At 43.1% G+C, this 27,602-nt stretch overlaps 1 protein-coding gene across 4 annotated transcripts; it reads right to left on the reverse strand.

The window, feature by feature from the left end:
• Window positions 1–202: 202 nt before the first annotated feature.
• On the reverse strand, window positions 203–27,023 carry spag9b (sperm associated antigen 9b). 4 transcript variants are annotated; one of them, XM_084040465.1, is made up of 30 exons: window positions 26,370–27,023; window positions 20,770–20,890; window positions 19,001–19,071; window positions 18,470–18,567; window positions 14,905–15,052; window positions 13,159–13,245; window positions 12,170–12,617; window positions 11,990–12,083; window positions 11,505–11,629; window positions 11,027–11,084; window positions 10,538–10,690; window positions 10,371–10,428; window positions 10,140–10,273; window positions 9,649–9,702; window positions 8,527–8,706; window positions 8,117–8,246; window positions 7,951–8,037; window positions 7,631–7,795; window positions 7,363–7,534; window positions 7,083–7,280; window positions 6,522–6,678; window positions 5,688–5,816; window positions 5,533–5,613; window positions 4,816–4,883; window positions 4,572–4,720; window positions 4,327–4,498; window positions 4,130–4,243; window positions 3,609–3,794; window positions 3,146–3,277; window positions 203–2,623 (listed from the first exon to the last, which is right to left on the reverse strand). In XM_084040465.1, the coding sequence occupies exons 1-30, from the start codon at window positions 26,667–26,669 to the stop codon at window positions 2,502–2,504; spliced, it is 4,191 nt and encodes a 1,396-aa protein (XP_083896591.1). In that variant the 5' UTR covers window positions 26,670–27,023; the 3' UTR covers window positions 203–2,501. The 4 variants fall into 4 exon arrangements, with proteins under 4 accessions (XP_083896591.1, XP_083896590.1, XP_083896593.1 ...); XM_084040464.1 differs by having other exon boundaries at window positions 9,646–9,702; XM_084040467.1 differs by lacking the exon at window positions 13,159–13,245 and having other exon boundaries at window positions 9,646–9,702; window positions 26,370–27,020.
• Between the last annotated feature and the right edge of the window lie 579 nt (window positions 27,024–27,602).

Genomic DNA, 27,602 nt, shown 5'->3' on the forward strand with positions numbered 1-27,602 from the left:
CTGAGCCACGAGTCAAACTAGTACTTTACAAACTACCTGCTGTTTAACTGGTCCGACTGGTTGTTTACTGGCTGCTTTACTGCAAGGTCGAAGTCACAGTCAAATAAATAAATAAAAAAACTATAAAAAGCTTCATGTCCAACATCTCAGGGAGGAGCTGTGAATAATCTGAGGACAAATAAACATCACAAGCAGACGACGCTTGCCCACAAAAGTTGCTTTAATTGACCGTTTAAAAAGAAGTAAGGCCAGAGATGCTGCAGGAGTACAAGACGGTGTGTTCGCTTCTTCCTGTTAGCTGGAGACTGATTGTGTCGGGGGTCCGTGGATACGCTGCAGGGGTTTCTACATACATTTAAATTAAAAAAGGGGGCCTGAAGCAACAAGGTGCATAGCTGAGGAAGGTCCCCTCCCCCATCGACAAAACACATTTCAACAACCGTTGTCAAAACAATAAACCCAAGCCATTTTGCATGTTTCGTTTCGTACATATATAATCGTGTATATATAGATTCATATTCAATGTACAAAGATACATTCTGAATTGCAAAGGCTCAACCACTGTAAATAAATACTGAAACGGCTAAACAGCACCTCCTCTCTTGGAGAGGAGACGGACACACACACACTCAGGATAAAAGACTGAAAGTATGGACAAAATACCAGTAGAGGGTACTAGTACACAAGAGGCCAGAGATACAGTCTCATAATAATAATAATAATAATACACCCAAATGAACGTCAGAAAAACAATAAAAAATAAAAAATAGACAGCAGTTTGCCTTCAGGAGGGGAGATCTGAGCACTTGTTGCACTAAAGGGGCAAAAACTGTCAATGTTTCTATTCTGACCTCTAAATGTCAAGATAAGGATTGTGTTGGGGGGGGGGGGGGGGGGGGTAATCCTCAAAATTGGCTGCTCATCTAATCCTCTCAAAGTAACATCCTGCAAATCCTCCATCCTTTCTTTCTTTCATACCCTGAAAATGTCAATTCCCCTCAAATATGAAAGTCTAAAAATATATCTTATCTTTATATATCAGGATTTCTGTTAGAAAACGTGCGTGTTATTTACATGAAGGCGCATTCAAACATGACAATGTTAAGTTGAGACACCGTTATTGTATTTTTTTTAGCATGTTGGTGAAACTATCCATCATTTTTTTATTCCGTTTCCTTTGGTAAGCAAGCGCAGCGACATTCGTTCAAGGAGAAAAATAAATACTTTGTCACACCTTTAAAAAAAAGTCTCACCTAAGGCTTTAAAGTGTCTACGAGCTGCTGGGGAAGCAGAGGGAAGACAGCATCTCCATCATGTCATATTTGATTAAATACAAGTCCCCCCAGAATCCAAACCTCTCAGCATCGCAACCAAAGTGATCCTGGAGGGGGAAGGGCGGATTTACGGCAGCAGCTGGTGCGGTTCAGTTCACAATTAAGGTTTTGTGAATATAATTTTGTCAGTCACTGAGTTATTAAGTCTCCAGTCTGTGCCTCTAATGTATAATTATTATTATGACATTCAAGTTACCGAGCTAAGAATCCGATCTCGTGAGAAGTAAAGCTAGAAGAGGAGCCACGGCCGTGCTAGCATGCTAATGCTCACATCAGCATGCTAACATTTGCTTAATAGCACTAAACAGCTGAGGCTTATGTTATCATTTTGCAGGTATTGGAAAACAAATGTGAAAAACATTTTTATTTCTGTGCGAATTGTCATGACGATCCATCCAATAGTTGTAAAGATATTGGATGGAATATGTTTTCCATTCATATGCGTTTAGGAAGCGACCCGCTGGGTTTTTATCAGAACGTTGCGGCGGGAATTCATTTTTCAGAAGATTGGATTCGTCGCCCTGTGACTGGAATATTAAGATAAATAGGTGGCTCTCATCTTCTGCTCAAACAGAAACCAACCAGGTGAAGCTGATGTATTTCGCATTCAAACTAAATCTGGATCTAGAGACGACTGGCAATCAATTCAAATTGTCTTGCATACAATCAAAAGCCAAGTTCTCAAAAGGAAAGACAAACATGATTAGGAAGCCCCCGGTCTTCTATTATTAAAGGAGAACCAGGGGAGAATGTTTGATGAGACTAAACTCAAACCTCGGAGGACAAAATTCATTGGATTTGCTGAGCAAATATAACAAAAAAGGTTCTGTGTCCATTAACAGCTTAACCTCAGAGAACATTAGAAGAGACAGAGGCATTATAACACTTTGAAATTCAAATTCATAAAATATATATTTTTTAAAAAAATGAACAAATAAGAAAAAAAATGAACTGATAATAAAACAATGACATGCAGTTTGCTGTGAATCTCTTTGCACCGCTCCGGTTCAGAGCCGTTTCACTCTTATTGTTCAGGAAGTAAAAAGTGCTGATTGAACCCGTTTATCTGTGGAAGGGGGGCGGGGCCTAGTCCACCACCTGAACTCGGGTTAGAGAGGGGAAGAAAAAAAAGGCAAACCGGACCCTCAGGGGGTCCGAGGTCAGAGTTCAGTCCTCGTTGGCAAGAACCTGCCAGACGATGAGGTGGCTGCGCTCGGCTTTAGCCAGGAAGGGCTGCAGTTTCATGGGCTCGGCCTCCTCCGCCGCCGCCGCCTCGCTGTCCTCATCACCTGGAGACACACAGAGAGACGTCTCCAAATGTCCTCATAAGGTCCTGGAATAATCCCAATTTTCTTTTCCTTAGGGCTTACACTAAGGGCTGGCTCAGGCTTGCCTTGGACCAGCCCTTAGTCAATCTGCCGGGGACTTCCTCTGATTCTATGAGCTCCTCCTCTTCCTCTCCATCTGGATCATTAATCACTAACTTCTTCCATGAGTCTTTGTGCTTTCTATTATTACTGCTAGTCATATTTCTTTTATTCTTATGCTGCTATTTCTATTATTATTATCATTATTTACATCCTATTTTGTTCAGGGTTCCTACACCCTTCCTTTTAGTAGTTATTTGTCTGTTACTACGGTTATTACTGATCTCATCACATTATTTATGTCATATGGTTTGATGTTGTAATTTCTTTTTATTCCCTGAGGTTTCTTCCTTTTTCCCCTCTTAAACGTTCTTCCTTTCTCACGGGAGGGTCCCGGACAACTCTGTGATTTGGGGTTTTTAAATCCATCCTGTACCAACTCACCCATCCTGAAGTCGATGTAGCCTTCGCCTCCACTCATCACCAACATGGACTTGGTTCCTTCCTGAGTTGCGGCATCTGTCGCCTTTTCACCTGCTGCCTCGACTCCGCAGGACGCAGATGGAACGGCGTGACCTGGAAAGCACAGAAGCCCAACCTGTAAATAACAACCCAACAACCCTTCTCTCGCCTGTAAACTGGATTAAATGAGATCTCAGCTCTCTCACTATCTAGTTTTTAAATCTACATTCTATAATATAAGCTGCCAAGTAAAGCTAGCAAACTGGTTCTCATTTGCAAAATACTTTATTTTTATAGCACGATTTCAACAAACACTTTCCAAAGTGCTGCACAACAAGATAAAACACGATAAATATTAAAAATAAAATTATAATAAAATAACTAAGATGTGTTTGAGACGTTTGTCTCTAATGGAGAATCTCTATAAAAGCCCGTGTTTGTTTACCTGGGACTGCGGTGAAGAACTTGACGGCGTCTCGGTGACCATGGAAACACAGCTGGGCGTGAGCCATGGAGCAGTACGGAACAAACGTCCCGGCTGTCACTTTGTCACTCTTGTCGTCGCCATAGACGCGGACCACACTTCCTGGTTGGTTGCTCGCCACCGCCGCCTTGGTTGCCTTGTTTGTTGCTGATGGAAACGGAGGGAGAGAGAGAGAGAGACAGAGAGAAACAGAGAGAGAGAGAGATGTAAGAGGCAAATCAAAACGCTCAAACTTTATAATAATTCACCGTTGAATTCAGCGACCTCATTGATAATTCGTCTTCAAATGAAGACAGAATTATCAAATATCACTTTTTATTTTCTGAATAATCAACGTAATGTTGGATGTTATCCCTTGACAAATAAACTTAATAATAATAATAATAATAATAATAATACTAATACTAATAATAATAGCAGTAAATGGAGCTGCATTTATACCGTTCCCCTTCTACAGACCCCAGACCAGCTCCTGAACTCACTGTCTGTCAGCGGGATGGAGATGATGACTCCGTTCCCGGTGCCGATCCACAGACGATTGGACGACACCATGAGAGCCGTGATCCTCACGAAGGAGAAGCCGAGTTTCCCCGTACCTGAAACACAGGAGAACACAAAACCAAAGAGTTGACGAGGAAGCGTCTGATGATGAGGAAGAGTGAGAGTGAGCTGAACTGACCCAGCATCTTGCTGACGTAGGGCTCGATGTCGACGTCCTGAAGGTGCTGGGAGGTGTGAGCGTGGAACAGCCGGAGGGTGGAGTCCAGCCGGATGGAGACCCAGATGCCGTCTCCGTGCCAGGCCAGCTGACGGACTTGACTATCCTTACGAGGGTGGGCGTCGAAGGACTTCTGCAAAGGGACACGAAATAATGCAATGCTGCGTGCAGAACCCTAAATGAAAAGGTACAAATACAACACATACCTCGATCTTCATGGCTTTGGGCTGCACCACGTAGATCTTGTTCCTGTAGCCGCACCACACCTTGTCATGAACCACCGTCATGCAGCGGATGGAGTGGTGTGGCCTCCCCAAGTCTAACAGATGGTAGTTGGTCAGATCCCACTGTCCATCTGCAACAAACACATTCACATACATGGTTTTATTCAGGTGAAAATCCTACATCAGGTTATTACTAGTTATTTTTAAAATAACTTGTGTTTCTTACCTGCTCCTCTGTGGAAAATGGCTAAAGTGCCATCAGAGAGACCAACCAGCACCCGACCCTTCACGTGCCTGTAGGGAAATAGTAATAATTAAACTAGTATTATCATCATCATCACGATTGTTATTATTTTAATAAGTATTATAATTCATTAATATTAATAAATAATAATATATTTTAAATTAATTTAGTAATTAAAATTGTATTATTTATTATCATCATAATCATGATTATTATTTTAATAGCTATTATAATTAATTAAAATTAATATTAATAAACAATATAATTTAAAATTAATTTAGTAATTAAAATTATATTATTTATATTATTTATTAATTATTATTATCATCATAATCATGATTATTATTTTAAAAGCTATTATAATTAATTAAAATTAATATTAATAAATATAATTTAAAATTAATCTAGTAATTAAAATTATATTAATGATATGATTTATTCATTATTATTATCATCATAATAACTATTGTTATTATTTTAATAAATATTAAATTTAATTAATATTGCAATTACTATTGATAAATAATACAATTAATATAATTTTAATTGAATTACTTAATTTTTCTTGACCTTTACTTCTACACATATAGGGAACATTGTTTGTGTGTGTTTATATATTTGTATATTGGCGTGTAAACATCTCTTTATTAAACAGTAAAATAGTAAAACCTGCATCCATCATGTGTTTCTAACACTTACACGATGCCGAGCACGGAGTCCTTCAGCTTTATGGAATGGAGGCACTTCTTCCACTGAGCCACAGACGAGTGGACGTACACACTAGAAACACAAACGGTTCCTCAATCAGCACATTGAACTGGAGGTGAAGAGCTGCGATAAAAACAACAACTCACCATCCGTTCTGTGCACCGAGCCACATGGTGGGCAGGACGCTGCTCATCTTCTGGGCCTCTTCTCTCATCAGGTCCTGCTCCTCGGCGTCGGGGTTCGAACTCACGCCGTCTTTTAGCAGATCACTCTCCCTGCTCACCGGACACAAGAGACTCATTGTTCTGCTTTATGACATCATGATACACTGAAGAAAAACGTTACAAATACAGCTCTGGGGATCCATTTTCTAAGTTGGATTTAAATGTATGACTTTTTTAAATTAATCTTTGTAAATTCCTTGAAAATATCTGCGAAAAAAGGTGGGAAAAAAGTTTTCTTAATTGTTGTAATACGTATTTTGGCCACAAGAGGGTGCAGTGTACCACTACATGTCAGACATGGAGGATTAAAAGCATTCATCTTTTCTTGCAGGTGAGTTTTTACTCTAAAAACAAGTTACTATTCTATAAAAAGAGAGGAAAATTTAATAATCCACAAAAACAAACAAATAAATCACCTGGCACAACTTCTTTCCCAAACACAGGACAGAAACCAATTTAAATCAGACTAATAAAATGGATCACAAGGTTTCTCTGTCCTCACAAGGCTTCCATAACACACTGAATATAAACAGATAAAACAGGAAGTGAGTTTAATGGACCGTGGAAGCATTGAGATTGGTGTTTTAAGAGATCACCGTCACATTAATATGTACACAGAGTTTCACGATCAAACAGTAAATGTTTGATTTATTTTATAGTGATTTGATGTTGTGGCTCAGTGGGCTTGTTAATGGTTGCCCAGTTTTATTGGAACACCACAGGGCCGTGTAACGGGCCTCCTGCCACTGCTGCTACCTCTGAGAGTAGTTGGCTGGAGCCTCCGCCGGCTGCTGAGCTCCCAGTGGATCGGTGAAGACGTGTTCGGTGTAGACCCCCCTCAGGCTCTCTCTGTGGTCTGCAGACCCGGCGCTGGACTCCGTGGCCTCCGTGGCCTCCTCTGCTGGTCTGGAGCCTGGAGACAAGATCATCTCTTTGTAAACTTGGCCCACACATGTGTGTATAGGTAACATTCATGGTGTCCTTTTTGGCTTTATTATTATTATTATTATTATCATCATCAGGGTTCCTACACCTTTTCAAATTCAAGCATTTCAAGGTGCATTTCCATGCTTTTCCAGCCCCTTCCAGCTGTGGTAAACTCCATATTTGTACCAATCCAATGGTCAGTATTCAGTCTACTTATTATGTCACTTGTTCATCACATTAAATGAGATGTTATTGTCCTCTAAACAACCAACATGATGTTTGGAGACAGCTTTTTACAGAAGGACCACAAATGAAAGGAAAACTAATTCCACTAACAGATCCACAGAAATGCAAGTGGAAAAAACAAGGATCAAACAAGTAAAGACTGACCACTTTCTCCGTCTTCTCCTGCCGTCTGAGGAACAGCTGACGCTCCTTCGGCTTCACAGCCAACTACGGTGATGCCTCCGAGCACGCCGTCGCCCCCTGCTGGGCCGTCGGCCGGTTGCGAGCCGTCTTCCTCCGCGGGTCCAGACCCAGGGATTGGAGCGACTTCCTCTCCAGCCGGGTAGTCTGTCTCTCTGGCACCTAAAATAAAAAAACACGTACATGTTAATAAGTCATAGAATCCTCTCTTTGTGGACTCGTATGACAGGATTCATCCGCCGACCTGGAACGCTGGCGATGCAGAGGACGTGGGAGCTACAGACGAAGAAGCTCTCCAGGATGTTTCCAGCCTGGTTGGCGTCGATGACGACGGCTTTGGAGGTGGACTCTGTGCTCGTACAAATCCACACCAGCGACGACAACTCCTCGTGATGCCGCAGCTCCTTCTGCTGCTCCTGCAAGGACAAAAAAACACGTGTGATGTCGGCTGCTTTGTGATTATTTACGCCCTTGTGGGACGGGATGACGGCGGTTCTCCCTTGTGAGCTTACCTTGAGGTCTTGATCCAGTTTATCCAGGCTGCTCTGAGATCCTATTTTCTTTTTTTTCGGGCTCTCCGGTCCGGCCACGTCGCTGTAAAACACGCTGGCTCCGAAGATCGAACCTCCGTCTCGGGTTTTACCTCCGGAGAGGTTCACGCCGGCAGCACACCACAGCTGGAGACACAGCAGATACAAAGATATATGAGCTTATTGTAAACATGATATTGTAAAGAAGGGCAGGTCTTCCTCGATCTTGAATTATTTTATTATTTGTATTTTATGTCATGTAAATATTGTACTTTGCACTGCAGGTAACAAACAGGAAATACCTTCATAGAAGCAGCTTTCTCATCCAGAGGTCTGAGGAAGACGGGAACAGGAAGATTCTTCATCTTATTCTCTGAAGCACCGTTGGCCTGGAAGAGTATGATTATGATTATGTATGACATCACAGCAGTGGAACCGTCACGAGAAGCCGAGGAGCAGCCTCCTTACTTTGTGTTTCTTGGGCAGACTCCAGCCGTACGCCTGGACTCTGCCGTCCTCCTTCTGGACGTGGGCTTTGACCTGCTGGTACTGAGCCCTCTTCTGCTCCCGCCGGGACACCACGTTCTCCGTCGCCACTCTGCAGGACGAGAACAGCTCAGTGACAACATGTTGGATCTCAGGCTGCTTTCAAACCAGCTGTTTTCCTGGTTAGAACGGTTCCTTCAGGCTGGTATGAAAGCTGACAAACTGGACAGAAAATGTTATATCCTGTATTTTTAAAATCAGGCTCTTTATTTCACGTATCTTCCATGATTACAGCTTTTTCAACTCGAAATTAATGATCACAAGCTGTAATAAAATCCCGTGTCGTCCCGTCCCAACCCCCCTTTAGCCTTCAGCCCCCCCGACAGACTTACTCCTCATTGAGGAAGTCGAAGGCTTTGCTCTTGTCGCTGGGCAGCTGCTGCAGGGTGGTGCTCCTCTTCTTGACGGACGGCTGAATCTGAGAGGTGGGAGCGTTGTACTTGACGTTCACCGGCGCCTCCACCGCCGGCTTCTTGGCCGCGGCGCCCGACGAGCTGAACAAACGGCTGAAACTGGAAGTGTAAGGGCGGGGAAGGTGGAAGGAACGAGAGAGAGAAGCACACGGACAAACGTATAGAGGGGTGGACACAAAGCAGTAGCTCCAGCAGCAGAGGTCAGGGTCCACATTTAAGGGTCAAATAAAAAGCCCACCAACACAAACACACCATGCCAGCCTTTAAACGGGTAGCAGACGTTGATATGCATGACCCCATTGACCTGTCTCCTAACCAGCAGAGCAGCTGTCCTCCCACAATGCTTCAGTACGGGGTTAATATCATGCACCGACGAGGATGTTAGTCAACAACACAGGGCGAAAACTGGACATTTCCCCCTAACTCTACACATATTTACCACTTTACGTCACTTTATATCTAGCAATTATTCCAAATTAATACTTTTATAGCTCATGTAAGCCTGTAACTTCTATATAAGAGCTCTGTTAAGTTTATCTTTATGATTTTTCCCATCTCCATAGCAACCCCTCCCAAACACACCTCCTGCACACGGACATCACAAGGCAGAATATAGAGGGACACACAGAAACAGGGCGGGAGAGACGGTGGATTTATCAGATTGTGCTGCCGATGTCATGATGTTTATCCTTCAAACCAAACCAAAGTCATTCCTTGTGAGACTTAACAAAGGAGAGCAGAGATTTTCATTCTCCCAGCCTCAGATCTGTGAAAGGCTGTCATTCTGGATGTTTATAAGTTACCCTTAAACTACTAATCAAAGACGACTCTGAGAGTAAAAGCAGCTCGGTGTCGCTGACTGGCTCTCCTCTGTTAAGAGTCTGTTTTCAAGATGAAAACATGTCCGAGCTGTTACCTACATCCTGGAGAATACCACACAACATGGAATACAGAAGAAAAACAAAATGAAATGCAGAAAATACCACACTGTGGCTGATGTTTGAGCGCTGAGAGGAGGGAAATTAAAGAGGAGCTTACAACTGCCAGAGGCTGGATTTCTTCTTCTCTGGAAGCGCCGGGTTCTCCTTTGAAGCCCTGAGAGAGAAAATTCACTTTGAATCAAACTCTTTGGTGCTTTAGTCAGGGTTTTACAGTCAGTTCCTGCATTTCCACTGGAAACCTCAAACCATATTTGCATCAGACTCAGTTTGTACTTCCAGTCTGATGGTGTGTGTGTGTGTGTGTGTGTGTGTGTGTGTGTGTGTGTGTGTGTGTGTGTGTGTGTGTGTGTGTGTGTGTGTGTGTGGAAACAGCATTTTATATGGAAATTATGATTTTAAAGAGTGCAACGACAACAACAAAGGCATCTTGGCTGTGTGGTTAATATGAGGTCTGGTGGAGGAAAAAAACACTGTATTATTTCTGAGCTGTCTTTATGCCGAGTAGAGCAAAGTTACTGGAAACTACCAATTAAACTAACGACATCGTTTAGGTGTTTTTACCATGAAAATCTGAATCTGCTTCCATCTTACCGGATCATCTCGGTCCACCTGACGGCCTCCTGCAGCTCCATCAGCCTCTCCTTGTACTGGTTCCTCTCCATCAGGACTCTGGCCATCTCCACCCGGGTGAAGCGCTTCCTCTGTGCCGTCGGCACGTCGCTTTGCTGCAACGACACCGGCACAAGATGATGTCATGTTTAGAGAGACTTAAAACCAGGTTTTACAGCTCCAGCTGCATCACACACTCGGATCAGGACTCACATCATCCTCGTTGTCGTTCTTGACTTTCTGTTTGGAGTCTTCAAGCTCTGCTCGAACCCTGCAAGCCAGGACACAGATTCTTATACACGTGTATACTCGGATGTAATAGTATACTGGTGGGCCTTTAAGTGTGAATGTTGTGCGTTTGAAGCCAAACCACAGCTCACTTCTTGAGTTCGTCTTCCAACTCCTTGTTCTTCTCCTCCAGCTTGCTCTTGGCCTGAGTGACGGCGTCCAGTTCCCCTCGCAGCACCTCCTTCTCACACGTCAGGTCGTCCATCTGTGCGATCAGGTCGTTCTTCACCACGTTCAAAGCATTTCTGCAAACCAAACACATGTGTTTCTAAACGGTGATACCGATGCTCACCACAGGGTGGCAGCACTGTCCTTGTTATCAATATCAATCTTTAGAATAAAATGCAACAAGACAACAAAAACAAACATTGCTACAGATGTGGGTTTATTAGGTTGAATACATATTATTTGTTAGACATTAACATAGACAAAATAAAAAATGGAGTTGATCACATGGGACTTACCTGGTTAAATAAAGGCTAAATAAAAAAAAATCCAAAAAGTTATTTTTGATGAGGCACTTTTGTTGGGCAATATTGGCTTAAATAAATAAAGAAGTAAAAGTTATACTGAGTACTAACTTGGTCTCCAGCAGCTGGGCGTTCTCATGGATAAGATGTTCAACTTCCCGACCCATACCTGAAAATGATCAACCATAACGTGAGTTCCATCTTATCGCTCCATCATGAAAAAGGGGAAAATAACATATATATTATTGATAATCACATCAATCAGAAGTGTTTCTTCTATCTAACCGACACACTCTTGTCTCGGTCTTACCTAGAAAGTTGTAGTCTGAAAGTCATGCAAGAAAAGATGCAAACCAGGAAGAGCTTTATGAGTGGAATGGTCTGATCTGTAGTCTACAGTATTACTGCCCCTCACATCACAGCACTACTCACTATTCTGCACATCAATAAGGGATTTTACTGATACACACCAGAAAACTCATCTGTGAGGAGGATTACGCACCGACAGTCAGAGAAAAAGACAGAGAATTTAAGAAAACACGATATGAAGGAGAAGCAGAGATGATGAGGAACGTTTCTGGCTTCTCACCCAGCATGTCGGCGCCCTCGTCCATGTCGCCTATCAGGTCGTTTCCTGCAGACGACAGCTCCTCAAACAGAGACTCCGTGTTGCGGTCGAATGCTAGATTCTCTACGCCGCATTTGGTGGGTGTGCTGGATTAGACGGACAGGGAGGGGAGGGAAAGTGAAATAAGAAAGAAGCATTTCATTCCCGATAGCGATACCGATACCTTACTGTTGTATACTTTTACTGCTGTGTCTCGAACTGCAATATGATTATTTAGCAAAAATATCGCCATCATAACACACATGAATACAAACGTTTACACACGATTGGGATGCTAATGTGTAATATTTGTTGGGCCGTCATTGTGAATCTTTTTCTTATTGTCAACAAGACGAAAACAGAAAACCAGCATCGTGGGACATTCCACTTCCTGTCTGACGCTGGCGTGGCAGATTCTGGGAAAAAAGAAAGACGTGTTGATGCCAAAGAGCCGTCCAGTCCTGCACCTTGTTCCCCTGCAGCCCTCGAAGACCATGTCCAGCTCAGGAGTGGACTCTATGATGGCCTGCACCTCAGACTTCTCCAGGTCATCGGCTGCATCTAAAACAACCAGCAGAGAAACGTTACATGAATGAGCGAGCCGGCAGGCGGTGGATGTTAACTCGTCCCGTGTTGATGTCACTGACCGGCCCCTCTGACGTGTGCAGACTCCGGATCGTCCATCCCACGCCGACCCTGCTGTCCTTCCTGCACGGCTGCGATGTTCTTACTGCTCTCCGGTTTCCCGCCGCTCCAGTCCAGGTTCTTGTCGAGCCCCTCTGAAACCTCCCGTCCTGCAGACTCCGTGGCGACGCCGGCCCCGGCGGCAGCAGCAGGCGACGGCAGGGCCGTGACGTAGGCCGACCCTCCACCCAGGCTGGACGCCGCACTCACTGCCGTGGACGCTTCGTCGCGCGCGGCGGACTGAGAGTTAGCACCGTGTGTCGATGTGGGGGTGTTGGATTTGGAGGTGTCACCCTGAGAGGACATGGAGGTGCTGGATTTGGACACAGGAGGTCCACCTTTGGAGGCACCTCCCTGGTTGGTGGGGGTACTGGACTTGGAGCCTGCACGGTTGAAACCGGACATCTCATCCTGATGGTGGAGGAAGAGGAGGAGCAGAGAGTCAGGGGATGACCTTCGAGAAGTGTTTATTTGCTTTAATTAGTGATTATTCGAAAATGCAGAGTAAACACAACAGCACCAACGTGGGATTAAGTCTCAAATATACAAAAACATCCATCCATTTCAAAAGTAGACTAAAGAAAAACTTAATAATAAGTGCACCTCAACTTTAGGTGCACTTATTAGCTTTTTCAAAGACATTCAAGTTAAAAAAAGCTGGTAAATGCGACTTGAGTTCTCTTCAAACTTTGAAGAATCTGATCAGAAAACTGCATCATCAGCACATAAATCTACATCCCATTCCTGTTTGACTGGAACCAAACCACAACATGCAACCAGGACACTCCACGATGCATCATATGTGTAAATATATGTATAAATATCTGGCAGCAGAGCATGTCAGCATCATGCACTTTACATTAAATGTCAGGTATAGTGAGTATGTTAGCTCCATTGGATTTAATCACACTACAGCAACATCTGCAACACAACTACTGACAGGCGGGTCTACCTGGTCCTGATCAGCCTTCTGATTGGCCAAATTCTCTTTCTGTGAACTTTCACCTTCCTCTCTGACTGGTGAGAACCGTTCCCCAAACTGAAGGGATATTAAAGAACTTGTTTGTTATATATTTCTGAACATTCATTCCTTAAAACAATAAAAAAAAAGAACTGGAAAGATGTTCCACTACAAGATCTTCAGCCATAAACACACGTTCGGGTCTACAAGGTGACCCACTTGGCCGATGAGTGAAAATGAACAGGATATACAGTAACAATCAATCTTCAGTGAGCAGCCCCTCTGAGGCATGCAGAATATGTAACCCTGTATTGTTTTGATCCGTTAACGCCGGTGGCTTAAAGTGCTATAAATAGCACCGAGCGTGATGGAAAATAATCAATCAGGATAACAACAAAACGGAAAAGAATCCCTCGGTCACCTTGAAAACAGATGAGCTTTCACCGACATGATGGATGAGAAAACACCGGAGAGCTTTTTCTCAAAGGTTTTCATTCCTCGTGTTTGGTTCAGTATCTTTCTGGTCTGCATGCTGCTATCGCTACATGTGCTGCAGGGAGGATGGGTTTTTGTAGGCAAACACTGAAAAGGTAGCACCTCGACAAAAATACCTGTATTTGTTGGGGATTTTCAACCACAGACCTTCAGGCATCTGACCAAATACCTAAGAAACCCCTCGACTTTGAGAGGGAACTAACTCCTGCAGAACGCTGTTGTTGCTGCAGTAGCACTGAGCAGCCAGTAGGGGGCGGGAAGTTTCCCTCCACTGCTCCACTGCTGATAATAGCTCTTATAATAGCCCTAACCCTCCCAAAACTTTCACACACACATGCACACAAGCTCCTTCACATGGTGAGAGGGATCTAAACTGTAAATCTTTGGGAAATGTCAAGTCAGAGGACAGAAACACAAAAGGTGCTGTTGTATATCTGGTCCATGGAGGCCTGGGAAGACATGTATGTGAGAAAGATGTATCGTGACACCTATAAAGCACTCCGGGACTCCAGGGTGAGACGTTATGAAACAACACCGTTCTTAATAACGTGGATCAAACTAAAAAGGTTACTAAAAAAATCCATGTGACCCTTTTATACGAAGTGTAACAACAGCAAATGAATACTTATTAGCCGGGTCATTAATATTCATGATGGAGCCGGGCTTGCAGCATGGTTTCCAACGGCAACAATGTGAAGACACTCTGTCCTTCCAACCCTCCCCTGAGGTTAAAGGCAGGCCCCTGAATGGTACCACTTCCTCTGCTTGCTGGGCTCCATGCCACACACACACACACACACACACACACACACACACACACACACACACACACACACACACACACACACACACACACACACACACACACACACACACACACACACACACACACACACACACACACACACACACACACACACACACACACACACACACACACACACACACACACACACACACACACACACACACACACACACACACACACACACACACACACACACTGAACAATCCTTTCTCTCGGAATAGAAACGTACTATTTCTTTGGCGTTTTCTGGCATCGGGTGTTTGCATTTTGTTTCCACAACCTCTTTCAAGTGAAATAGGGGGATGATGTCACCGGTCCGACCCGTGGGAAGCTCTACGAGCCAACTTTACAGACAGTTTACACTTTATATCTCCTGATATAAATCCATAAAGGTGTTCAAAGCCAGTTGGATGTGTGTGTGTGTGGAGTCACACCTTGAGGCTGGTGTTGGAGCGCGGATGGCTAAGGTTGTTGAATCTCCATGGTTCAGCGGGGGTGTCCACGGGTTCCCTCTGGAGGTCAGGGGTCATACCATCGGTCCCAGGAAGCTGGAATATGCCCATGGAGATGGGACGCTCCTTCCTGAATGCAGAGGCCAAAGAGGAGGAGGGGAGGAGTCAAAAAGGGGAATTAACAAATCTCTGTGATTCCAGCAGCTTTATGAGGCTGGACCGTTTTATTTATTCATTCTTATTGTCTTTTTACTGTCTTCTCAGCTCATCGTTTCTCATATCCTTAATATGCACATTAACTATGGTTACCCCCTTACTTCAGCCTGATAGGATGACAACAACTAAAAACCATGTGACTGTTATATTAGTCATAAACAAAAGGAAATACTGACTGTGATGACTCCAGAAAGTAAAAAGTTATTCCGATTTATCCTGAAGGGAACATGCATACGTCCAATAGTGGCCTGGACATTTTTTTTTACTTTAAACCACAAAAATCAACGAACAAAGTCAGGAGGATGCATCTTCTGGGAACCATGAATGTCTCTGAGAAAAGATGCTGAGCTCTATCTCCAGATACGTGAAAGAACTTTGACCTGCACTCGATATGTTGAACGTCGCTGCTAGTGAGGCTGAAAACACAAAGAACTCCTTTGGGAGTGAAAGGAGACCTGAAGTCTGGACACCAGCATGGACATGTGATTTATCCTGTCCAATAAGAAGTGCACAGTCTACACTACATAACCCAGGTTGGACATGTTGGCCAGGGCTGTGATGAGGTTCCTACTGAGAAAGTGACACTTACACAAACAACAGCTACTATACTTCACAAAGAGTCACTTACAGTAAAGATTATACATTTAATTTGTTTTTTGATTCATCAAATGGTCAGTTTAATCAGCTAGAAATAGACTCATCTTGGGACAGTTGGCATTAAAGTGTTGGAAAGAGAAATAAAAGCTGCTCGTCATAAATACCTCCCATGTATATTAGCTCGGGCTTTAACACACATTCTGTATCTGTCTGGGTGTTTGGAGATGTATTCTGCCATGTGTGTTATTAGACGGTCAGCTGAGACCATCTCCAGCTCTCATAACAACACACTCATGCAAGGAGGTGTCCACACTCCCAATCAACAACAACAGCACTGAAAGTCTAGACAACATTCAGACCCACACTGGAATAAACACCCTGCAGCCTCCACTGCATCAGAGCAGGTTCTCACTCCAGTGGCTAAGGTAGGGAAAAAAAGAAAAGTGTACAGTCGGGCAGAACAATGGCTGCCGCTGAAAAAGAGCAGCCGGCCGGCAGCAATGAAAAGCAGCAGCCCCAAAAACAATGGACACACCAGCATACTGAGAGGGAGGTCACATGCAGGCCACTGATGGTGACCAATGCTGCCTTTTGTGATTGAACCGATGGGGTGAGGACAAAAAAAACACAGTCTCTGTCACGCATCTATCCTCCACTATCCCATCCTGTAAAAGGTGTTAATTAAACGATGAGAATAAAAACAGCTACGACTCCCCGTCTCTCTCTCTTGACCTACTTCCAGAGAGCCGTCTGATGATAACACACCCACATGGCAGCTAACACTGCGACTGCATGGCAACGGACCAGCAGAGGCACAGATCACAACAACATCTAATCACTTAACACACACACACACACACACACACACGTGTTGTACCTGCTGGATCTGGGTAGGGAGGGTAAGGAAGGCAGGGCAGGTAAGCCGCCGGTAGAGACAGAGTAGTGGACCAGCAGCAGCACTGACAGAGACACCAGTACGGCAGAGTTGATGACCACCGCTCCTCCAACGAAGCCAAAAACAAACAGCAGCATACACCCGGGGCTCATGGCCCCCCCAGATCATGGCCCAGTGCCTCAACGGGGACCAGGAGAGGTTTGGGAGGGCTGCTCAGGTAGAAGAGGAGGTCACTGAAGCTTCCAAATTCACCTTGGCTGACCTCTGACTGGACATTAATAAACCAGTGCTGGTGTTATCTACATTCAGAGATACCCTCCAGCAGCAGCCAGACAGTCAGAACAGCAGCAGTCAGAACAGCAGTCAGAACAGCAGTCAGAACAGTAATCCAGCACTCAGACGCAGTAGAGATCCACGGAGAGCAGGCAGGAGGGAGGCAGCAGCAGCTCCTCTCTTCCTCCTCCTATCCTCGGTGGAGGTGCGACGTCGCTGCCGCTGTGCGGTCTAGAACACTCTGACGCTTTCCCCCTCTCCCACTCTGATGCCCCCCCCGCCAACCGCCCCTCCCTCCCCTTCTCACTCTCTCTCTCTCTCTCTTTTGGGTGCTGAGGCAGCTCGTTTTAAAAAGCCTCTTCTCAGGCTGCAGCTTATTGGCTGCAAAACAGGGAGAGTGATCAGATCAGGGGGGGGGGGCAGTGTGTCTGACTGGAGGGAGAGTGAAGGGGAAAGAAATACAGAGCTGCCTGAATGCTCAGAGAGTCCATGGGAGATTAAAACACACAGCAGAGTCTGTTGGGTTCGTCACTGTTCACTCCTATTGGACTGTTTGGTGGTAGTTTTACAACTTCAGAGGGAATTAACTTAATTACTTAATTAATTAGGGCTTTTGGCTCATGTTTGTAATTCTCTGTTTTAAATCTTTTACATTATTTTTTTATTTTTTATTTTTTTTATTTATTTTATTTTTTTTATTTACTTTATTTATTTTATGTATTTATTTTATTTACAGTATTTATTTTAATTAGGTATTTATTTATTTATATTTTATTTATTTATTTTATTTACAGTATTTATTTTAATTATTTATTTATTTATTTAATTATTGCTTGCTCATTTTACTGTGGGTCTTATTTCAACCATTTTTATCATGTGAAGCACTTTGTGACTTTATAAAAAGGTGCTACATCAAATAAACATATTATTATTATTATTATTATTATTATTATTATTATGTACATACTGGTACAGATGTCACAGTGAAACGTTTCTACAACTTAGGACACGCCAGCTTCCTCACAGGTGCAGCCAACTGTGTTTTATCAGTTGCATAATAAGATGAATGGAGAGTTGGCTCACAGCTCCGTGAGGCTACATGTGAGCTAAATGCTAATGCTGATGTTTAGCAGGTGTAATGTTCTAATAGGGTGATGAGGGAAGGATGTCATTAGTTTTGCAGCTACTTGGTAATAAACCAAAGTATAATGTTGACCTGATGATGGCACTAAAAGTCCAACAATGACCAAAGTTATTTCTCATTTATTCTGAGGGGAACATGAATAAAAAGTACCGTTTCACCGTCAAGACAAAACTATCAATCTCATGTTGGTGTTGCATGAAAAGTCAGGGCATCACCTCTGACCATTTGGTCAAACCATAATATCGCCATCCTCAAAAAAAAAAAAAACACACAAAAGGAGGATAAATATCACCAAACCAGAGAAAGGAGACAATGACATCCAGCCGATACTGAAAACATGGCTGAGGAGTAACTCCATCATGGACATGGACTTCAGGTTTTGACACTTTACGGTAAAAAAGGGTGCATTTGGCTCGCCTCACCGTGTTTTGGAGGATGTGCTGGTATCCGAGGGCTCTGCCACCAAGACTCCATTTTGGTGTTTGGTTCGCTCCAGGTGCTCCATGTAGCTGTGGATCATCTGGAAGGTAGAAAACACACATTCATATTGTATTGTTCTCACATATGAATGTGACATAATGTGTCGAACACAGCTGTGACAGTCAGACAATAAATGAGGATGTGGTAATGAGTGTGTGGAGGTGACAGCGTCTCTATTCAACATTATTCAGATCAGCTGCTGCTGAAGCTTTCAGAGCATCTGGTAGGGATGCATAATGTATCAACAGACCAGGTGGAATCATGACTCAGCAGAAACATAGGTTCACGTTTGGATACTTTGTGTTTGAATCATAGAAATGTATTTAGTTTTTTATTTTAATCATCTTCAGCTTTTCTATCACTCACAGGTCAGCTGTTAAATTCTCTCTAAGGACTTTAACTCATTGTGTTTCCATTCAGTTGTGATGTTTTAAACGTAAACACACAGACATCCTCATCCCAGACCGACGTACCTCAGTGTGTCTCTGATGGAGGCCATTATACTCCTTCTTGAGCTCCGCTTCTCTCTCGTCCAATCGACTAACTGGAAGAAAAGTAGAAACAATTCACTCAAAATGAGACATTTATTCTAGTCTATTGATATCGACTCATATCATTCATCAAACTATGCCAGTGACAGCATTTAATTGTGTCGTAGTGATTGTGATGGGGAGGCTGTGGCTGCAATGACACCTGAGAGCCACTAGAGGGCCACCACGCATCATCACAACAAGCAGAGAGCCTCGAAAGCATTAAACGATCATCATTAAAGCCATTAAAATGTCAATCAAACACTCAAACACACTGATTTTTGACAATAATGACACAAACATCTAAATCTAATCTGACAAAGCAGCTCCTTTGGGTTTAATATGTTTCATTTTATTATATATTTGAAATGATAAAAGTCCAAGTAGCCTGAGAATTAAAACATCCAACCAAATGGAGATAAAAAAAAGACCAGACCTGTCTCTTGAGAGCAACCATCAGTCTTAGTCCGTCGTTAGTGGCTCGAAGCTGACATCAGTTATAATAAGTTTTTACAGATGCCAGCCAAGCAAAATGTCTAGACTTAAATATCCTTTCACATCTCCCTCGACCTTTCATACTTAAGGCTTTGCAGCAAAGTTGACAAGTCAGATTTCTCAGCACAGGATAGACAGAAGAGTAAGAGTTGGATAGAGTGATGTAAATGGTGATCCGGTGTGCTTATAAAGGGCTGATAGAGGAACTGGTGGTTAGACAGCAGTAGAAATAACCCAGGTCAGAAACACAGGTGTGTGCAGTAAAACAGGAAGTGATCCTAAAGGAAAGCCCCGCGTGAAAAACCTCAATATGTCCTGTTGAAAAGATGTCCAAGTAAAAAAACAACAACAAACACACACAGGTTTAACACAACAAATACTTCACTTCATCTGAGTTTGTTTCTAAATTCCTTCCATGCAACTTTGTAAATGCTACGCACTGTCGGGATATAAAGAATATATCAATAAATATAACAAAATCCCAGAGTTGTGTTGTCATTCTGTATTGTAAGCTATCCAATAAAGGCTAAATAAACGAAGTAAAGCATTAATTAAATAAGTAAATCCTTCATTCCTTGAATAAGACTTTGCGTGTCCAGATTAATGATTCAGTCCACAAATATAATAACAGACAAATGAAACTCACAAACGTTAAAAAAAGGTTTGTTTCACATCAAAAGAAACAGAAAGGCTTTTTTCTAAAAGGGCTCTCAATTTTCCCCTTAGCATGAATGAGGCGTATGTTGCGGTTCTGCGGTGGAACAAACAAGCAGTCACACACACACACACACACACACACACACACACACACACACACACACACACACTCTCTGTTGGCAGTGCAGTCATGCACACATCATGAGGGGTTTTATTTTAATGACCTGGAAAGACTAGCAGGCTCTGGAGACTTAAAGACGACTACGATCCGTCCTTTTTGAATGTCTGAAGTTACTCTACACGAATGTTTAAAGCTGTTATTTTTGCTGCTATTCAAAATAAAAGGTAAAGATTAAAAGGAGGTCAGATCCTTATTTCCCTAAAACAAATCCTCCTGAACCTTTCTGGGCTTAGAACAGTTAGCATGTTACTAATGGCCTGGATTCAGTCAGACATGGGGGTCCATCGGGACCTGCAGACTGTCCATGCTGCTGACAGGATCTGGTCTGGTGTCTGGGTGCTGGACCACTCATACTGATACAGTCTGCCTGTGGACTTACTCTGATCTGCATAGTTTTTAGTCTTCAGCTCGAGCTGGCGTGTGTGAGACTCCAACCCCACCAGCCGACACTGGAGATCCTTCTTCTCGCCATCCTGGGAGTATTCCAGGGCGATGTACCTCTGCAGAGGAAGACGGGGAAAAGAGAGAAAGATAAGATAAGATATAAACAAAATACAAAAATAATGGACTATGCACAACAGTGTGCATAATGTAGAACAGAGCATTTATTATCACTTATATTCACAGGAACACTGTGAACGGGTGATCAGTTAGAGGAAAGGTCACTCGTGCACGTTCCTCTTCGCCAGTCTGACATCTGCTGTGTGTGTGTGTGTGTGTGTGTGTGTGTGTGTGTGTGTGTGTGTGTGTGTGTGTGTGTGTGTGTGTGTGTGTGTGTGTGTGTGTGTGTGTGTGTGTGTGTGTGCGTGCGTGCGTGCGTGCGTGTGTGTGTGTGTGTGTGTGTGCCAACAGTGATACCAGTGGAAAATGGAGCATACACTGTCTGTCCATTGTGAAAGTCATTTAAGCTTTCTGCACAACAGGTGCTTAGCGACAGCCTTCTCCCCAAAATAAAAAAACTACAGCTACAGCCTTTGTGTGTGTGTGTGTGTGTGTGTGTGTGTGTGTGTGTGTGTTTGGTAACGGTCGATATTAAGAGCCAGAGTTGTTTTTTCAATCTTCACGGCAGCTGTTTGTTGTAACCTCAGTCCTTCTCTCGGGGGACGGAGAACTACGACTGTTTTCATACGAGGAGAAACGGGATAAATAACACACAGCAACACGAGGTGTTCTCTGTACACAACATGCACCAACACATCTTTACCATGGTAATATACATATTCATACTCTGGGTAATCTGGGACACAATGGACACTTGGGGACTTCGGCTTCCTGAAACCGTCTCAGATCACAAAACCACTAATGAGACCAAATCTAATCCATTTAATGCTCGGTCAACGATTCATCCCTGATGGCAAATTCACAGGAACAGTAAGTTTCTGAAGGAACAAATAAACATGAAGGGAAGTAGAATAAAGATATAAACCTCACAAAGGAAATATGACTGTGTGTGAATTCTAACTCGCAGAAGATCCGAATAGAACGGAAAATTGGTGGCGATCCGGTTCGCAGGGCGTATTTAAGAAAATAGTTCCCACGTGAAACTGCTGACGACACGATCTGTGGATTATCTTGAGTAACCGGTCATGATTTAATGAAGAGATTCTAGACGATCTAGATAAACAGCATTGGAGGAAACGGGGATTAAAGGGATTTTGTATTTTGTGGTGAACTGCCCCTTTAACACTCAAACTCTTCTGACAACTTAAATGCTATAGGCTAGAAGTCTAAAAATAAGGCATTCTACGTGTTTGGTCCGGTGATTGTGGAGTCAGGTGTCTGATGACGGGCCTGGAAGCATGCGGTCTTGTGATGTGGATACTCAGAGGATAAGAAGGTCCTGGAGCCGGTCTCGGGGCTGGGGGGGTACGGGTGTCATCTGCACGGGGATGAGGATCACCTGAGCACCCCGTTACACACAGCCTCTTCATTATACCCACGATGTGGTGAGACTGAAGGAGGCTGACACCTTCAAGATGCTTCCCTGATTCTTCTTTTAAAAACACAATCCAGTCGTCGATGGACGGAGATGTTTGTTCTCCGCCTTTTTATCTCAAAGCTCACAAATGAAGTGAATAAATAACGGAAAAGGACTTGATTTTGTGAGTTTAGTTGGTTGGATGTCACAGTATTATCAATAACTTCATATCGCCACTAGTAACATGGAAAAGATGTCTAGTTTTTTATCGGCAAACGAGTAAAAAATAAGAGTCCAATTTAAAAATCCAGGAATTATTGCTATTTTTTTAAGATTGAATTATCCTTTTATTTATGAATGATGTAAAATAAGTTGTGTGTCCTATTTCTGAGACAATACAACCGTTTTCTTCTTAACAAAATGTAAAGGTAAAGTGTTTCCTGGATGTTTTGGTGCCATTTTAAGAGTATTTTGATGATTATCGGAATAATATTCGTCCCCAAGACTGTTTGTGACGATACTAACGATTATTATTAGTGTTTTTTTAAATGAGTTTCACGACAGAGGTAAGGAGATTATTTGGGGTTTGAGGGTAGAAGACTTCTGGAGGGGTCGGTGGGGTCCGGGAGCATCTTAAACATCGAGTTAGTTAATGCATTTCCCATTTAAATCTACTAAGAGCATTAACATAACAGCACTGGGCTAGACTACTGGGGGGGGTCAACCCCTAATCTGCAACTGTAACTACAACAACAAATAGAAACCAAACCGTTACAGTCCTGAGTTTCTGATCATTTCAAATTCAGGAAACACAGAAATTAACACCATTAAAGTAACATTACTCGTCTATTTCATCAACAAATTGTCCAGAACATCGTTGCCTTCTCACACTGCTGCTCATCATATGACCGACTCCCCCGACGCTGCATGCATAAAGCTCGCTTTGTCACGGACTGCCAACGCGCGCACACACACACACACACACACACACACACACACACAGACAGGACTCCACTGTATCGACACTCAATTGACAAAGAAATCAACTCCTTTGCCCGTTTTCTTGGCTGACGGTTGCTACTGGGACTTTTTAGGCTGTTTAAGGCCTTTCACCATCAGATGCAATCATCTGATGTAAGAACTGTCTCATAGGATTACTCATCATTCATTAGAATGACATAATAATAAGAGGATACAGATATTATCATGACACACGCAGATACTGATAAACTTCACAATATTACACAGATAATCATCAAAATACACTAAAAAACTCTCTCTATATATTTTTATTGTGTGTTAGACACACGTCTTTGTTCAGTGAACATCCTTTTTAGTGAAAAACAATCAAATAATCTGAAATAAGATAATTAGAAATAATAAAGTCACCCTGCATAAATAAATAAAAACATGTATAATTATTAGGGCTATCCTGTATTTATTTATTTTTTTCCTTACACGACTACATGATAGTGAGCCAGACAGCTTTTTCCAAGTGACTCGTGATGACATTGATGATGACTGTAATAATGGAAATTAACCACGATCAACTTGTGAGTGTTTATTATCGTGATCCAGGATAAAAAACATCCTGTATCTCCACATCCCTACTGACGTTTGAATTCCTGTGTAAAAGGTCAGCGTCCCTCGCATGTTAGCTCATATCAAGTATGACAAGTCAGGGGATCAAAGTCAGTGAGATTCACCCTCTGGGGACCATGAGTGTCTGTACAGGCAGGCGTGGCAATCTATCAATTTATAATGATGGAGTGAGCGACAGCGTGGCGAAACACGTGTATTAATAGATTAATGATCCATCAGCTGGTTTTATGTGGAGCAGGTCTGTGGTCTTTCAGACGACCCCCGAGTGGGAAGGGAAGTTTTTCTCCCCCCCCTTAAAGAATTTCCTGCCTTGCCTTTTCCTCTCCTCCTCCGTCGAGACGGACCACGGAGCGGGGGTATTCCTCTGGACTCCACTTGGCTCGTACCACTTCTTTGTTTGGGCAGATTAATGCGCTGCTTTGCTTCAGGAGCGACTTGTCAGCCAAATGAGCTGAGCTTAGTAACCGAGGCCGTGTTTCTCATTCGCCTCCAGTGAGGATGTCGTTTGTTATACATTTCTTCCATTGAGTCACAGTTTGAATGACGGTTCGTGGGTGTCAGTATTACTCAATATTAATGCAACCGACGTCTGTCAGAAATTAAAAATACACATGTAACATCTGTAAGGTTTCATTCAATTATTATTTATCCTTTTTTTTGTGTGCCATTGTTAAATGTCCCCACTGTGGTACTAATAAAGGATTATCTTATCTTATACTTGTTATATTTCCTTCAATAAAGATACAATTTTAAGTTCTATGATTTAAAGCAATATCAAAATGAATCACAAAAACCTTTCCGTTATCCTCCTTGATTTTTAGGCTTGTTTATTTATTCTTTGATCAGATATTTACATAATATAAATGAATATATTTAGCGTATAATGGCATAATCGTGACCTCTACAGCAATAAATGTCACATCCACGTTGACGTGTGGAGAAGCCGACCTCTCCCATAGCGAGGGGTCAAACGGAGGAAACCCTACAACACCATCACAGCAACATGACATGGAACCGGCCGCCTGGATGAGCGAAGAGCTGCTTCTATACGAGATGAGGCATTTCACACACGGTAACGACGGGTCAACAAGACGAATGAGCACCGCGAGTGCTAGAGTGCTAAATCTCAAAAGCTGCAGCAACATGTCACAACAAGACAGAAACCATCAGCACGCTGCTTTCCCGTCGGGCTCGTCGTGTGTTAACCGGCTTCACATGCACACACCTTGTACAGGCTCCTAATCCTGACTCACATGAATTAATTAAGGAGTTAATCAGCAGCCGTGACAGCGAGCGGCTGGTTATTGGCTCAATCCCAGTATATATACACACACCACCCGTTGCTGGTTCAGAGAGGGGCATCCCTGGGTGGTGTTGTGATAGAGGCCTGTCAGAGTGTTATGAAAGGCTTTGCTTTGATAATAAAAGGTTTAACTTGAGTCCAGCGGAGAAGTGGCTGCACACTCCTGCACATAAATAACACCCAACGCCTACTGATGACACATCAGGGTGCTGAAGGGTGTCAGATGTACTGTGTGTGTGATGACGGAGGTATTGGACAAATCATCGGTCAGTTTGCATGTGGGTCATTCCACCTACATTTCAGGAACCTCTGAAATTCAGGAACTGATGCTGTAATTGAAAAATGTGGATGTCATTTATGTAATATTAGCATCCTAGACTATAAACGTTAAGTTCCTGCAGTTGCAAAAACATGCATTTTACAACCTTTTTAACATATGAAATGGTCTGTATTTCTAATGTTTTTAGAAACATATAGATCCACATTTAAGAATTGGTCCCAGCAAAATCTGAGGAGGTGGTCTGGGGGACCGTGAGGTGGGTTGGCTGGACTGACCCGTGTGTGTGTGTGTGTGTGTGTGTGTGTGTGTGTGTGTGTGTGTGTGTGTGTGTGTCTAGTATACATGGTGATTTAAACTAGAAGTAAAGCAACATTATGTGCTTCAGATGTGATAAATCGTGCTTTTTTTAACCCTCTTTCTGAAACTCAGCAGACCCAGGTGGGTCAGTGAACGCATCAGGCTTTTTATAACAACAATCTAATAATAATAAGAGTAATAATAGTGAGTTTACTGCAACTTTAACTGTGAATATTTGTTTTTATTTTATTATTTTTACGTATATTCTTCTTGTTGCACTTGATGGAAAGCACTTTATAAATAAATGTATTATTTATTATCATATTTCAAGCTGCTTTTCCCTCCGTCAACAAGTGTCAACAACCACTTTATATCAGTGTAACTGCTTCATAATGAACTTCATGACTGCCATATAGTTCATAGACTAATAATTCCTGATTAATTAGATATAACAGCGTGAATTGCCAGATTTCCCGCATTAAGATTCGACATTTAATCTTTGGCAAATCACATAATACGACTAATCTAATAATCCGTGGTTATGAAGTAAACCAGCTGTGTGTGTGAGATGAAGCCCACCTCCTCCGTGTGCTTCCTCAGCGCCTTCTCGCGCTCGTACTGGGTCACGAGCTGCTCGTTGTCCTCGCGCAGCAGCTCGAGCTCCACTTCGTGGTCCTGGTTCACCGCGAACACCGAGTCCAGGTTCTCCAGCACGGCCACGACCAGCGGCATCAGCTCCTTCACCACGTCCTCGCCGTAGCGCTCGATCAGCCGCTCGAACTCGCGGTAGATCGAGCTGGCCAGACCCGAGACCCGCTCGGACATCATGGCAGAGCCGCCCGAGTCGTCCTGATACAGGACTACGTCGTCCAGCTCCATTTTTTCCTCTTGAGTTAGTTTTTTTTTTACCCCTCACACTCCCGGCTAACGTTTAATGAAGCTAGCCGCAAAAAAAAAAAAAAAAAAGCTTCGCCCCCCCCTCCTAAAACATCGCTAGGGATTGTCGTGTACTGTACACAAGACCCGATGTACGTCACGAACCGAGTCCCGGTTCCTTCTGGGTCTGGACGGCGGACTTTCTGGGGGACTCGCTAGCCCGGTAGCTAGCACTACAGAAAAGTCTCTACTTGGCTCCTGATTAGTTTCCCTGTCCAACAGATGAGCTCCCGCTGCTGCCTTCACGGGGCCTCGGACAGACGGACATCCACGAAGTGTCAAAGTGGTAAACGCTGCAAAAAGAAGTTAAATACAAACATTAAAAGCACTACAAAACTGCTACTACGATGTAGTCGAATGAGTGAACAATTCAGATTAAAAACCAACACTATCAGCTGATTAAAGCTAAATTAATACTCTCGTGTGTGCTGTTGATGGTGTATATATATGTGAGTGCTGTTTAGTGACGTTTGAGGGGCGGGGGGAACAAAACAAAAGTGAACCAACAACGGATTAAGTCATCCAAAACGTTTATTTATGGCTTTCTTCACAGAAGCGTTTCTAATCATCATTTTAGTTCCACTTTTGTCACGTCTATTTACCACATTTATATCCCAGTCACCTGCCCTCTTTTTAATTATAACACTGCAACACAAACAATGTTATATTGGCTTCATTTTGATTTTTAAAAAAAAACATAAATTCAAAGATAAAAGTAGGAATATTTGATACTGTAAAAACTATCCGGACAGGAATTCACCATGTCCGAGTTGAGTATAGGAGATTACGAGGATCACTTGAAGATGTCATGTGTTGGTGACGGGACGTCGCGCGGTTACGTCACATGCTAAAAGAGGGCCGATGAAGGATATTGAG

The sequence above is a fragment of the Eutrigla gurnardus genome, assembly GCF_963514095.1.
Source record: "Eutrigla gurnardus genome assembly, chromosome: 22".
In the NCBI taxonomy this organism is placed as follows: domain Eukaryota; kingdom Metazoa; phylum Chordata; class Actinopteri; order Perciformes; family Triglidae; genus Eutrigla; species Eutrigla gurnardus.

What these genes read in the sequence shown, in the direction of transcription:
- spag9b (XM_084040464.1), bottom strand. Translation starts at nt 26,669, where the DNA reads ATGGAGCTGGACGACGTAGTCCTGTATCAGGACGACTCGGGCGGCTCT. An exon ending in CTGCATCGCCAGCGTTCCAG is followed by an intron (nt 7,281 to 7,362) that starts GTCGGCGGATGA and finishes TTTTTATTTTAG; the next exon opens with GTGCCAGAGAGACAGACTAC. An exon ending in CTCCATCCCGCTGACAGACA is followed by an intron (nt 3,795 to 4,129) that starts GTGAGTTCAGGA and finishes CGTTTCCATCAG; the next exon opens with CAACAAACAAGGCAACCAAG.